We start from the raw sequence: 14,222 nt of genomic DNA, 5'->3' as shown, positions 1-14,222 counted from the left end.
CCCCAGGGGTATCCAGCCAGGAAGTGGTGATGCGGTGATTCAAACCCACCCTGCTCCTGAGCCTGTGGCTTAACCCCTGAACTCTGCTGCCCTCAAATCACAGCTTAATTACCCTTGAGAGAAATTCTCTGACAAATGTAGGGAGATAGAGGTGGGAAAGGGGGACCTTACTTATTGTGGATGGATTAAGGAAAATCCCTGTCTTGCTCTGACGCACACACGTCATGCTGCTCCCCCCGCCCCCCGCCCCCCAGCTCTGTGTTCTGCCTCTGCATCTCTATCTGTGTTCTCCAGATAGGGCCAAGTGCCAGGCTGGTGCAGTTCGCAAGTCTGAGGTCAGGGTCGAATGAGTTGTCTGACACACTGAGCTGTGGAAGGCGCAGCCATGATCCCATTAGTGACAGAGCTGCGGACCCTGCAGCAGGAGAAGGCCTGACACATGCAGGGCAATGGCTGTGAGGTTATAAAGGCTCATGTTTACTGAGTGGTTCACATCTAATTTGAACAACCATCTGGGGGGTAGATGCTAGAGGCACCCATCTAATTTACAGATGAGACAGCCGAGGCCCAGAGGAGGTAAGCGACTTGCCCAGGATTGCTCAGGAAACAATGGAGCCAAGTTCAAACCCAGGGAGCCAGGCCCTCATGACTGTCGGGGAGCAGGATGGAGCCATAACAGTGTGGGGAACGATGCTGCCGCAGGAAACTTACCCCCAGGATTTGGTTCTTGTGCAGGAGCTGGGACAGCACAAGCCCTGGGGTCACAGTTCGAATCCCTGCCCCACATCCCTCCTGTTCTCCCCGGGAAATAGGAGTTCCTTTCCCTGCCTTGCAGGCTGGCAGCAAAGATTCTAGCCTAGGACACCCCTGCCTGGCATCAGTCTGAATTTCCTCATCTCTTTACCCAACCCACTGCCCAAATGGTCTCTAATCCCCTCTTCCGTTACGGTGAGTGAGAGTGAAAACAGAGGTTGCAGGAAAAGCACAAGGCAAACTGGCCAAGTGTGCTCCATGCACCAGGCAGTATCCTAAGAGTAACTCATTGGAATCTCAGGCAACCCTAGGATGTTGGTACCATCATTATTCCCATTTTCAAGAAGTGAATCTGAGGCACAGAGAGGTTAGGAATTTTCCCCAAGTCACACAGCTAATCAGTAGCCAAAAACTAAGGTTTGAACTAGGCTGGTTCCTGCAGCTTTATTATTCCTACACTACCTTTCTAGAGAAGCAGCTCTCAGAAAATGTTTGGCACACACACAATTTTTAATCGTACACATTATAAATAGTTTAAATAACAGGAGATCACATGAACGTTCCCAGCTGGGAACGTTCTCTTAGGCGTGGAGGACGGTGGCAGCATGGTGTCCATGATCTCTTGGCAACACGTGGCTGAAGTTGAGCAGTACTGCTCTCCAGAGGGTGCAAGTCCACCACCGGCATCCGGCCACACAGCCCGCCTCTGTCATTTCCCTTATGGCCTGGCCAAGAAGATTTTCCCGCCCCCCCCCCCCCATCCCCACAAAAAACAACTTTCTCATGCTTTATTTACAAGGGCCCAGCCCTAGAGCCCCCACCTTCCCAGAACCCACAAGAGGGGCCCAGCAGGACGACATGCTTGAAAGAACTCTGAGTTCAGCGACTATGGGCCATATCTGTCCAGGGAGCTGGGGACCCCAAGGAAAAGAATCGACAACACCCAGGTACTAACTGAATCTAAGTGTGTGTCTATGTGCGGGAGGGATTTAGGAGTGAGGGTCTTGCATGTGTACAGGTGGTCCAGCCACAGTGAGACTACTGGCTTTCCTTCTAATTCTAGTTCCCAGGAGCCACCAAGAAGGGTATGCATGTGTGTCCACACTCTCCAGCTAGCAGTGGTCTTGGCCTCCCTGGATGTAGGTTTCAGCTCTGACACCTGCCCTGAATTGCCCATGTTGATATCTACACACAGAATCCTCCTCTCTCGACCCCAGTGCCACTCACATTTCTATCTCTAACTCTGACGTCTCCTGTGAGCTCCAGACCCTTATTCCCAGCTTAACATGTCCAAAGAGCACTCTTGGTTCTCCCCACCCTGAACCCCATCTCCCTCTTTCCTCTCTCCAGCCCAAAACGAGAAGTCTTCCCTGGCTTCTCTCCTTCCTCGGCAAATCCTCTCAGTTCTACTTTTAAAATAGCTCTGGAATCTAACTTTCACACCCTATGTGGCCACCACCCTGGTCCAGCCAACATCACCTCCCACCTGCATCAGCCTCCTCCCTGGGCTCCCAGCTGCCACCCTTGCCCCTGATAATCTGTTGCCCCAGAGGGCAGACAGAGAGATCTGTTTAAAAAACTTAGCCCACTCCATTAGGAGCCGCTCCAAAGAATCTTCAGTGCACCTGAAATAAAATTCCCACTCTTCTGCCCCCGCCCACTTCTCTCTCCATCTGTTGGCTCTGACTCGTCCCACTCCAGACACGCAGGCCTCCTCTCTGTTCCTCAGACACCGCCAAGCTCCTTCCCGCCCCAGGGCCTTCGCAGATGCTCTTCCTTCTGCCTAGAATCTCGCCGCCAATTCTTTCCAAAGGTGTCTCCTTCACCTCTTTCAGGCATGGCTTAAATGTCACTTCCTCAGAGATGCCCCACCCCCTTCTAACTTTTCTTTATAAGCCGTTCCACAACGTATATGTAACTTGGTTTATCCTCACGGTCTGTTTCCCCCACTCAGTTGTGATCTCTAGGAGAACAGGGACCTTGTCTTTTGTTTCCTTCCCCTCCGCCCCCCGCCCCCGCGCCGCCCCATTTCCCCAGCGCTCTCCACACCAGGCCTGGTACACAGCAAGCGCTCAATAAATACGTGCTAACTGAATGGACCCAAGAATCCCGCTGCCTAGCAGTAACTTTCTAAGACATGGCTGGCCTCACCCCCAGGACCTGGGAGTGTCCTCGAGCACAGAGCGCGGCCGGCGGCGACCTGGCCGGGGCCGGAACCCGAGGGCAGGGTCCGGAAGGCGCGCTCGGGGGGTTGGCACGGCTCTTCGCCGAGTCTGTGGCGCAGGCGGCAGCGGTGCCAGCCCCGCCGGATCTCCGACTGCACCTGCAACGGAACAGCGCTCAGAGGCGGCGCGGGGCGCGCCATTCCCTGCGCGGCCGGCAGAGGGCGCGGGCGGCAGAGGGCGCGGGCGGCGGGCCGGGGCTCTCCCTACCTCCTTGTTGATGAAGCAGTAGAGGACGCTGACCAGAAAGCCCTGCCGGAGGAGGTGCGGGGTTAAATTGGGGGCAGGGGCAGGGTTATAAACACCTCTTAATGAGCTCTGACCCCTTCCAGGCCCCAAACCACCTCGCCTGCCGCCACCCTGGTCCTACACTATTGCAGTCACCTTCTCCCTGGCTCCCAAATCCCCCCTTGCCCTCGCCAGTTTGCTGAGCAATCAGGGCTGGAGGTTAAGGACAGGTGACCCCGGAGGTAGCCTGCTTGGATGTGATCACCGCTTCCCCACTTTCTTCTCCACTTGGGTAAGCTGCTTAACCCCTCTGTGACTCAGTTTCTTCATCTGGAAAATGGAGTAATACAGTGGTGGTCGTGAGATTTGAGGTATTATTAATATGCAGGAAGCTCTAGTGCATGGCACATAGTTAAACCTTTTTCTGAATTTTATCATAACTTACTACATGATTTTATTTATTTATTTATTTATTTGGCCACACTGTGCGGCTTGCGGGATCTTAGTTCCCCAACCAGGGATTGAACCCAGGCCCTCGTCAGTGAAGGCACGGAGTCCTAACCACTGGACCGCCAGGGAATTCCCTATTTATAAACTTTAATAAAGAATTAGTTTTATATTTATATAAACTTATACATATTTTACATAGAAATTTAAATAAATATAAAGTATATTTATAATTAAGAAAGTAATTGATATATTAATGCAAGACAATTATTTTATGTGTAATTATTAAGGTATTTCTTATCACTTTCCACGATCCTTTTAATATCTGACTCTGATCACGTCCCTCTGCTCTCCTGGCTCCCACCTCACTCAGAGGAAAAGCCAAAGTCCTCGCTTGGCTCAAGGATCTGCCCAGGTATCTCACCTCTGTCCTGTCCTCCCCTTGCTCTCGCTGGCTCCCCCTGCTGAGGCATGCTGACCTTCTTCCATCATGACGGGTACTCTCTCCCACCTCAGGGATCCTGCACTTTGCATTTCTCTTTCTGGAACATTTTCTCCAAATATCTTCCTGGCTTGTTCCCTCATCTTTGGGTCTCTGCTCCAGTGTCTTTTCAGCGAGGCCTTCCCTGACCCCCTGTCTATAACCCCATCCTTCTTTGTTGGCTCCTCATCTCTGTTTTCTTGCTTTCTTTCCCCCCTCCTTTAGGCACGTCTCACCATCTGACATTCTGTATATTTTACTTATATAGCATCTTTAGCGTCTGTCTCTCCCACTAGAGGGCAGGCACCATTTGGTTCTTGGCTGTATCCCCATAGTAAGCCTGGAAGAGTGCTTGGTACATAGTAAGTGTTCAATAAAGTTTTGCTGAATGTAATGAATGAACAGCCTTATGAAGTGAGACAAGTATTGTCCCCACTTTAGAGATGAGAAAACTGAGGCCCAACAAAGTAAAAAGCAGGGTGGAGGCTAGGGTAGGGCAAGCACGGGCAAGGTGGGCCTTCAACTTCAGGGAGCACTTCCTTAAAATTTGCGCTTTAGGTACTTCAGATGCCTCACCCTTGCCCTGGCCCTGAGGTGAAGGCCACAGAGCTGGGAGTGACAACCCAAATTTGGCCCCAGCCCTGGCTGGCCTCAAAGCCCCTCTATCTTAACCAGGAGGCAGTACTGCTGGGGCTGCCTGGTCTCCTGTCTCCTCTCTGCTGCTTCCCCAGCCCGGGGATGGCGCTAGCTCAGTATTTTGTGTAGAATGAATGAACAAAATCCCATCTTCACACCCCATTCTGTGGCTGCGCCAGAGAATGATTGTAACCCTCGTGCCCCTCTGAGTAGGAGGACCCCAAGTCAAAGGGTGTAGCTCCTGCACCCTGCTTAGGCACCTGGAAAGAACTGAGGAAGATCTCAAAGCTGAGCTTGACCAAGCGCAGGGCACCCCGGGCCTGTTCCTCAGTCACGGGAGCAAACACCACCTCGTGGACGCCCAGCAGGGGCACCAGCGTCAGCGTGGAGCGAGCCAGCCTGGGGGTAGAGGGTGGCAGTGGTCCCGCGGCCCCGCGTCCCCCATCTTGCACCCAGCCACCTTCCCCTCCGTCCCCACCGCCCTCCTTCACCTCAGTCGGTAGTCCGGGCAGCGCATCTGTTGCGTCCTCAGCTTTGACGCGAGGATGCCAAGGATGCGGATAAAGATGAGAAAATTAATCTGCGGAGGGAGAGAGAGAGAGACTGAGCCAGTTCTCCCCTCTCAGCCCTACCCCGCACCGCCCCGGCTTCCCAGGATAGGAAATCCCTGAGACCAGCCTGAAAGAGGTGGGGCCGGCCGTACCAAGATGGTTAGCAGGATAGGGGTCCTTATGATCCACCAAATGCCCTTGATATCGTTCCGCTCCCAGCACCTGGAGGAGGGGGAGTAGAGCTAAGGGACAGAAAACCTTAGGCTCGCCGAATTAAGCACTTAAACTCCCCAGGCCCCGCCCACCTTCCTTAACGCCACACCCACATTTCCTTAAAGTCCCGCCCGCTACTATTTAGGCCCAGCCCTCATCCCTCCCCTTCCCGTAGTCCTGGAACCCAACTGTCTAAGCGACCTGTTCCTTTAGACCCCACCCAGGTCCCTAGGTGCAATTAGAACCTCCCCACGTTTCCATCGCACCCCTCCCACGTCCCTCAAAGCTCCGCCCACCTCCCAAGCCCCGCCCCAGACCCGCGACTCACTGCGTGTTCTCGTACAGGTACCTGACGATCACCCAAGGAATGACGAAAAGCGCGGGGGCCCCTGTGCAGACCCAACCCCCGCCCCCCACCCCGCCGCAGCTGTCAGAGCGCGCACGGGCCCCGCCAGGCCCAAGACCCGAGGAATTCCCCCGCCGGGAAGGGGAGGCAGAAGCCTAGAGAGGAGAGGAGACCCCCTGAGGTAGACCAGAAGGGTAGCTGGGGGGAGGGGAGGCGCGCTGGGCTGGGCAGGGGACAGGGTCGGGGCTCACCCCAGCCGAGGAGCATGTAGCAGCGGAAGTGGCCCTCCTCGGAGCCTCCCACAAGCACCAGGAGGCTGTGCAGGTAGATGCCCTCCACCAGCAGCCACGTGTAGTTGGCACCCACGCAGTACTGGGTCAAGATCTGGGCCGTGCGACAGGCAGCTAGGGCCTAGGGGGTGGCCAGACAAGAGGAGGGGGCAGTCAGGGCCCCCTCCACCCTCATCTCTTGTCGTCTCTTGACATCAAATATTCTCCTCTCATTCTATATCACCAAAGGATGATATAGAGTTGGTTTCTCTCGCCCTATTCTCTTTCCCTATATGAACTCTCCCACTCTAACCTCTTTAACAATTGGTATCTTACATCTTGCTATCAGAGTTCCCCCCAGATCCCCCCAAATACGGCCTCTCCCACCCCATCTCCTTCTAAGAATTCCACTCAACTACTCCACCTCTCAAAAGGTTTCTCTCATGTCCCACCAGCACACGGACTCTCCCACCCCTTGGCTTTTTAACGATTGGTATGGCCCAACTTAATAGGTTTTCTCCCCGCTGTCCCTAGACTTTAGTCTCTCCCACCTTGTCCCCCAGGAACAAATTGGTATCCACCAAATCCCCCCACTAGTTAGTTTCTCCCATCCTGCCACCGTCTCACCTCTAGCAGGGGATTCTCTCATCGGTGCGAAAGTCCAAGGATGGGTGAGATACTGAGAGAACGGGAATGGAAAATTCCAATAGAGGAGGTGATGGGGTGGGAGAGTTCAAGGATGGGGGAGGCCGAGTTGGGAGGATCCCTCTCCAATTGTGTTGGAAGGGTCAAGAGAGATTAACTGTCGATAGGGTAGGAGGTAGTAAATGGAATGGGAACCCTCTGGCCTCACCAGAGGAGACAGAATCCCAATTTGAGAAAGAGGGAGATGGTGCTCACCTGGTCCCACAGGATAGGAGCCTGATCCCCAGGGTGGGGGCCAGGCGGAGGAAGCAGACGGTCTCGGGTGAGGATGGCTGCTGCCCGCAGCATGAAAGACGTGAACAGGTTGATGTGGATGTAGTTGCGAGTGCAGCGCAGCCGCCTGGGGGATTTGGAAGGCAGTGTGGGGACCTGTCCTTGGCCACACAGAGTCCCTTAAACTACCCCCCAGCCCTTCCCACAGAACCACCATTGAATGCTTGTTGCCGGTGGAGACTGACTACCCCATCTTACTGGGAACACTGAAGCCCAGTCTCTGCTGCCTCCGCTCAGGGCTGGGGGTCCCACCTGAAGAAACTCAAGATGAGCAAGGCGAGCAGCAGTGTGGCAAGGGACAGGGAGTAGCCCACGGTGTACACAACCTGCAGCCGCTCCAAGCTCAGCCTTTGGTCCTGGGGGTGGGGCAAGAGGACACAGAAATAGAGCTCAGTTCTTCCCCTAGGGCCATAAAAGTGCTGGAGAGATATCTGCTCTTTGTTCCTACCTCACACCCCAGTGTTCTTTTGGGGATCCACCTACCATTGTCTGAGTGGGGCACTCCGCCCCTCAACTCCAAGGCTGGGCATGTGACCAGCCAATCAAAGCATTCTATCTAACACTACACTACACACACACACACACACACACACACACACAACGATTAATCGAGGGCAGTTATATGACCCAAATCAGGCCAATGACAGTCAGTCCTGGGACATAAAGTTAGAGCTATTGAGAAAAAGCTCAGTCTTCCTACATTGTTGCTTGGTAGGTGGAATGTGAGCCTGGTACCAGTGGGAGCCACCTTTTCCACCCCACAGAAAAGAGGACACCATCATACAGAAAAACAGAGGAACAATATGGTGAGATTCCCAACCACATCATTTTAGCACCCAGATCCAGCTGTGCCTGAAGCTGTAGGCTTATACTTTTCAATCACAGAAGCCAATATATTTCTTTTTGTTTCTCCTTCAAACAAGGAGCTGAATTTCTGTCACTTGGGACCCAGAGTCCTGAACGGTACAAGGGGTTTGAGGCTCTGTCTGAGGCTGCTTTCTGCCTCTGTTTGGACATCCTACCCTGAATCCCTCACCTCTTCTTACCTGAAAAACCCCATTCTTCTCTGGGTTCTCGCACTGAGAATGGTCTCTCCAAGGTCCCCATTGACCATCACTGCCACAATGGCGGAGGACAAAGCCTGCAGCCACTGTGGGGAAACGAGGGAGGGGATCAGAGGCACAGAGATGGAGGCAGAAAGACAAATTGTGAGACGAAGGCAGAGAGAGATCCAGTGATGATGATGATGATAAACCATTATGTAGCATTTTACACGTATCAATTAATTTAATATTCATAACAAGCCTGTGAACTTGGTACTATCATAAACATCATTTTACAAGCGAGGAAAGTGAGGCGTAAAGAAATTAAATAAACTACCCTAGGTCACACAGCTAGTTAGGCAAGGAAGACCAAGATGTGCAGAAACAAACTCATGAAAAGGAGAGAAAATAAGAACCTGATGGTCCTCAGAGAGATACAGAGACAGAGAAGGGGCATTATGTGGTGACCCAGCCAGGGGTGGACAGACAGAAGGAGACACCCAGCCAGACAAAGAGGAGCAGGAGAGCTGTGGGGGAGTGGTGTCTGGGGCCAGGGTTAGAAGAGAGCTGTTTGTGTCAGGGGAGGGCCCGGGGTCCACGAGGCAGCTCACCGTGGCGGTTCCAGGGCAGGTACCAGGGGCAGGACGCACGGGCAGTGGCATTGGGTGCAGTGTGGTCCCAGCAGACGTACATATCAAAGGACCCGTTACAGGCGAGGCCTGGGGTGGGCGTGGGGGCCAGATGTCGGGTGGACCTTCTGTACCTCTCGCCCAATGCTTCTCCGCCTTCCACACACAAGCCCTGCCCCAGCCCCGCCCACCTGGAGTGGTCGGGCCCCTGCTCCGTCACAGCTCCTCCCACCAGACCCCAAGGCCCCGCCCACCTTGCGAGCCCTACTCTGGGCTCCTCCCACCAAGCAAGTTCCCGCCGCAGATGCTTCCCACTCTGCAAGGCCCTTGCTAGGCTCCACCCCAAACTCCCTCTTCGAGGTCCACTTTAAGTCCCACCCACCTAGTGTAGGCCCCGCCCAAGACCCCTCCCCTTTCAAGGTTCATCTCAGGCCTCTCCCACGCAGCCCACATTTAACACAGACTTCTCCCTCAGGCCCCGCGGGTCAGTCCTAGGCCGGCCTCAAGCCCACCCCTCTCAGCCCCAGCCCTTCTCTTGCCCCCAGATCTCCACCCCTGTCACACCTGCTGGGGGCGCCGCGGCCTCCAGTGTCTCCTGGCACTCCCTGCGGTACCGTTCCCAACGCTGGTACAGCTCTCCCGCTGTCTGCCCCTCAGAGCCTGCCTACGAAAAGAGAGAAGGGAGGACCCCCCAACCCCGCCCCGCGCTGACCCCTGCTCCCAGGCAGCGTGGTTCCTGAGGGCCAGAAACACCCTAGAGGGACTTGGAGGGGCTGTCCTGCTTTGCTCAGGAGTCTTGGGTGGCTTAGAAACCTCTTCTAAGTCTTGAGGGGTGCCTAGAAACCACCCGGGGAGTTGCTGTGGGGAACTGAAAACCTTCAGGAAATTTACGGGAAGGAGGCGGGGAGGTATTAAAACAATCTTCCCCGTGGGATAAGACTTAAAAGCCGGCCCCAGACATCCCTCCAAGCCTTGAACTCCTTGGCTCCTCGGGTTCTCACCTCCGCCCTCCGGAGCAGCGGCTCCCACAGCGAGAGCAGCAGTAGCGGCCACCAGGGCGGACAGTTCGGCATCGTGTGGGAGGCAGGGCATGGGGGGCGAAGGGTCCGGTCACGCAAGGGCAGCCGGCTCTGGGGGTCCGAGGGCAGAATCAGGAGCCGCCGCCCTCCTCCCCCAGCCCCAGCGCCACCCCGCAGAGGGATTCAGGTACCCGGAGGCAGCGCCCCCCTCCCCCAAGAGTGGTGATTCTGGGCGGGGGGGGGGAGTGGTGAGGAGTGGGGGGAGACCGAGATCCAACACCTGATTCCCGGGCCCGCTCCCGGCTGTTTCTGGGGCAGCGGCGGTAGAAGGGGGCTGTTTGCTGGGAGTGCGGTTGCCTTAGAGCCGTGCTGGGCAAAAGTGCCAGTGTCACCCAGAGTATAGACCTAGAGACTCCGGGGAACCTGGGGACCGCCTTGGAGAGGAGGGCACGGAGCTTGAAATGACTCTTGAAGTTCCCACTCTCCCAAAGGGTTTTCAAACGCGGATAGGAACTCGACCGTATCAAACTTTCCCTACTGTGGATAAAACCCAGAGTCAGTGGGACAATCCTCTCCTTAGGGGCCAGAGAGGCATCAGACCCTCTTAGGTCTGCAGGGGTCCAGATGTCTGGAAATCGGTCTAACCCCCATCACCCCACACCCGGCACCATGTAGGGAAAGGGGAAAGCAAGGAGGATCTCGGTTGGAGCCCCAGAAAGACACAGAGTCACAGAGGCATGAGACAAATATAGAGACTGAGAGACACAGAGACAGACAGGATGAGACACACAGCAAGAGACCAGAGACCAAAAGGTAGAGGAAGACAGAGACAAAAAGGTAGGCTAGGAGACAAAGAGGAGATAGAGACACGGAGAGAGATACAGAGAATGGGAGAAAGAGGCAGAGATACAGAGCTATCTAGAGGCTAAACAGAGATTGTGAGATGTGGAGACAGAGATGCTGAGAGACAGACAGAAGGAGGATATAGACTGTGGGCACAGAGAGGCGGAGGGACAAAGGCACAGGTTAAGAAATGGAGAAAGAGGGGCCCAGAGACTTGAGGGGGACGTGGGGCAGGGGGAACGGACTGGGATGGGGGGAGCCCTCACCTGTTCCCAGCCCTCCTCTCGATCACTTGCTTCTGACGCTGCTGCTTCCACTGCCTCGCCTGGGCTCTGGAAGAGGTGACAGCCTGGGGTGGTGGGAGGGGGCGGGGCCAGGGCGGGCCAAGGAACAGGAAGGGGGAGCTCGGGGCAGAGACCCAGCACAGGGGGCCAGTTGCGTGTGAGTGTCACAGCCACTCAGGGTCACGTGGGAGAGCAGTCACTGTCATCATCCTGAGGACCACCCCCCTCCCAGGGTGCACAGCCTCTCACATTGTCCCATCCGTCCCACCCAGCCACTGCACACGGAGTCGCAGTCACACACAGTGTCACGCACAATCCCATACACCCAGCCGCAGGGAGGCATGACACAGAATCTCACACACTGTTCCTCACAGAACATGTTCTCCATGTTCATTCACAGTCCTACAATCCAGCGTCACACCAGAGACCCAAAGTCTCTCCCCCACAGGCTGATAGTCATTCGCAGTGACACAGCCACATACCTGGGGCATGGACTCCTCCGCTCACACGGAAACACAATCACAGCTTCCCACAGTCCCAATGATACAGTGTCCATCACACACACATTCACACCATCACTAGGTCACATCACAAACACTGTCTGTCTCCCCCACTGGCCTGTGTGCCCCATGAGGACAGGGCCAGGGCATCTCAGTCGCCACTGGGTCCCCAGCATCACTCAGCACAGGGTGGGGGATAGAGCAGAGGCTCAAAGAATGACGGTCGACGAAATCAAGGCACACAGTTCTAGGGTTTCTCACACAGTCATACAATCCTTTAATGACGCGATCTGAAGGTAACACACAATGTTACACAACTCTACCCATTAACACGCTCACACATCGAGTCACGCACTTCACATAATCACCTACAGAGTCCACAGTCACATTCCAACAACACACATTCCCCAAGTGTCACTAAGGCACACTCTCATGAGCTCCCGGTGTCACACTGTCACACTGTCATCCTCAGTCACACCCGGTGCTAAGGTCATACAAACATGCAACTCTCCATCACAGCCTCACCTGCACTCACAAGTCACATACAGTCACACACTGTCACACAGTTTTCCACAGGATCACACATCATCATCCCATGATCACACACGAACCCATAGCCTCACGCGATCTCCTGGTCACAGTCACCGCTGAAACACATGCCTCCTTGCAATCTCCACTTTCAGTCTCTTCCTTTGCTCTGAAATGCGGAGAATATTTGGCTTAGACACTGCGTCCCGGCTCTCAGCACTCTTTTCCCCCTTTAATACAAATCACCAATTCCTGCACGTTAATCATACTAGTAACATTCATGAGCATACACTCCCTGGGGAGCTGTGAGATAAATGGGACAGAGGTGAGTCTGCCCATTTTGCAGAGGAGAAACTGAGGCCCAGAGGCCCCGGGAGGGGCAGGGAGTAAGGGTGGCGTGAGATCCAGCACCAGAGGCTAAAAGGAGACCAGTCTGGGGGAGGGGGGTTGACATGGGGTGGGTCCTGGCTTCCTGACCTCCAGCTGGCCTCCCTGCTCCCTGCCCCACATTCCTGGCGCCCTCTGGGTCCTGGGAAAGGCTCGGTTCTTGAAGTGGAGAGGGGAGGGGTCTGAGATTGCCCGGCACCTCGGGAAGAGGCTGGGGTTGGGAGGGAGTCTCTTCTTGGCCTCAAGAGCGCCTGGGGGTCACTTGCTAGGGATGGGAAGGTGGGGGGAGGCTGGAAAGTGGGAGGAGAGAGGCTGGGGGCGGGAGGGGGAAGCAGGGGAGAGGAACTGAGGTGGTGAGAGAGACAGGAAAAGAAACCAAGGACCAAGATAAACCAGAGACAGGCAGAGAAAGGCAGAGACAGGAAGAGGCAGAGACGACAGAGACCAAGAGAGACAGATAGTGAGAAAGAAATAGAAAAGGACAGAAAAGTAGAGAGAAATACCGAGAGAGAGAGTGAGAGAGAACAAAACAAAACAGGGGAGAGAAAACAGGGACCAAGAGAGGGAGAAAGACAGAGAGAGAATAGGTACAAATTGGAAGATGGAGATGGGGAGGGGTGGAGGGAGAGAGAGCCTGAAAGACGGGGGCCCTGAGGAGAGATAACCAAGGCAGGAGCCGGGAGATGAGTAGCCTACCGGAGCTCAGAGCCCCTCACCCCTCCCTCATCAAGTCCCTCTGGGAAAACACAGGGCAGAACAGAGCACTGGGTGGGGGGTGGGCGTGAAGGACAGGAGGGGTGATGCCTGGGTCCCCGACTGGACCCCTGCCCATCTCAGCCCTCCTGGGGGCTTTTACAGTCTCCCAGGGTCTGGGGAGGAGGAACCAGGGCCACAGGGTGGCCACAGGGGTGGCTAGAGGGGCCCTCCCCCATCCCCACGCTCAGCGCTTCTGGAAACTGCAGTCAGAGAAGCAGCCCTGCCCTCTCCCCCTGTCCTTCTCTCTCTGTCATCCATCTCTCTCCACGCCATCTTCTCTCTCCTCGGTCTGAATCTCTCCTTTCTCCTTTCCTCCAAGCCCGCATTCAGTTCGTCTGTCTTCCGCTCTTGTTGGCTAGACTGTCTTTTCTCTTCCCTCCAGGTTTCCTTTTGCCCCCTCCTCATTTCTCTTGCTCACTCCATTCTCCAGGTCAGTCTCTCCTTGCCTGTCTTGAAGCTTTCTCCTTTCTCATCCCTCTTTTCCCATCTCGTCTCAGGGTGTCTGTCTGTTTTTCTCTCTCCATGTCCTCTGGTCCCGGGTCTCCAGGCTGTTGTTCCCTCCACCCCAGGCCTGACCAGGCAGTGCTCCCCCCAACTCAGGATGCAGTGGTGGGGAGGAAGCTGGGGGACCTGTGCCTCCCCCCGTGGGGCTGCCCGGCCAAGAAGAGCCTGTGGGGAGCAGGCAGGGGCCTGCAGTGCCGGCAGATGGTGCAGGAGAAATGAGGCAGAGAGAGATGGGGAGAGGGGGGCCCCATAGGGACTGAGGCCAGAAATGGGAGGCCAAGATGGCCCCCTGGGGACTGCGGAGAGACAAGGCCTGAAGGACAGAAACCCAGAGAGAGAGAGACACACACACAGGATCCAGAGAAAGACAGGAACCCAGAGACAGAGATGCAGAGATGGGGGCCTAGAGAGACCAACACAAAAAAACATGGGACTCAAGAGAGAGACAGAGACAAAGAAGGACATGAGACCCAGAGAGACAGAGACAAGTCCCGAAGAGAGACCGAGACATAGAGACATAATACCAAGAGAGACACAGAGACGTGGAGAAACCTAGGGATGGGAACCCAGAGAGAGAGAGAGAGAGAGTAAAAGGACAGAGAAAG

The 14,222-nt window shown here is 55.2% G+C and overlaps 1 protein-coding gene and 1 long non-coding RNA gene across 4 annotated transcripts; one reads left to right on the top strand and one right to left on the bottom strand.

Annotated features, from left to right (window-relative positions):
* Nucleotides 1–954: 954 nt before the first annotated feature.
* Nucleotides 955–2,860, top strand: LOC309617638. Its single transcript, XR_014238094.1, has 2 exons — nt 955–1,700; nt 1,817–2,860. It is a non-coding gene; the product is annotated as an uncharacterized lncRNA (long non-coding RNA).
* A 2-nt stretch (nt 2,861–2,862) lies between these two features.
* Nucleotides 2,863–13,097, bottom strand: GIPR (gastric inhibitory polypeptide receptor). Of its 3 annotated transcripts, none has more exons than XM_082370128.1 (15): nt 12,054–13,097; nt 10,925–10,990; nt 9,798–9,926; nt 9,361–9,460; nt 8,779–8,886; nt 8,171–8,274; nt 7,377–7,480; nt 7,047–7,191; nt 6,129–6,288; nt 5,860–5,920; nt 5,471–5,540; nt 5,259–5,347; nt 5,028–5,166; nt 3,186–3,227; nt 2,863–3,076 (listed from the first exon to the last, which is right to left on the bottom strand). In XM_082370128.1, the coding sequence occupies exons 3-15, from the start codon at nt 9,867–9,869 to the stop codon at nt 2,870–2,872; spliced, it is 1,401 nt and encodes a 466-aa protein (XP_082226254.1). In that variant the 5' UTR covers nt 9,870–9,926; nt 10,925–10,990; nt 12,054–13,097; the 3' UTR covers nt 2,863–2,869. The 3 variants fall into 3 exon arrangements, with proteins under 3 accessions (XP_082226254.1, XP_082226253.1, XP_082226252.1); XM_082370127.1 differs by lacking the exon at nt 5,860–5,920 and adding an exon at nt 6,774–6,825 and having other exon boundaries at nt 9,361–9,456; XM_082370126.1 differs by having other exon boundaries at nt 9,361–9,456.
* Between the last annotated feature and the right edge of the window lie 1,125 nt (nt 13,098–14,222).

Source organism: Balaenoptera borealis (genome assembly GCF_965194805.1).
Source record: "Balaenoptera borealis genome assembly, chromosome: 19".
Classification (NCBI taxonomy): Eukaryota; Metazoa; Chordata; class Mammalia; order Artiodactyla; family Balaenopteridae; genus Balaenoptera; species Balaenoptera borealis.
Note: the sequence above shows the minus strand (reverse complement) of the source record. Positions and strands in the feature narration are given on the sequence as shown.

Excerpts from the sequence above, each read along its gene's own strand:
- GIPR (XM_082370126.1), bottom strand. The coding sequence starts at position 9,888 with ATGCCCTGCCTCCCACACGATGCCGAACTGTCCGCCCTGGTGGCCGCT. Across the intron at positions 5,348-5,470 it reads CTATCCTGCTAACCATCTTG|ATTAATTTTCTCATCTTTAT; the intron begins GTACGGCCGGCC and ends CTCCCTCCGCAG. Across the intron at positions 3,077-3,185 it reads ACTGCTTCATCAACAAGGAG|GTGCAGTCGGAGATCCGGCG; the intron begins GTAGGGAGAGCC and ends GTTCCGTTGCAG.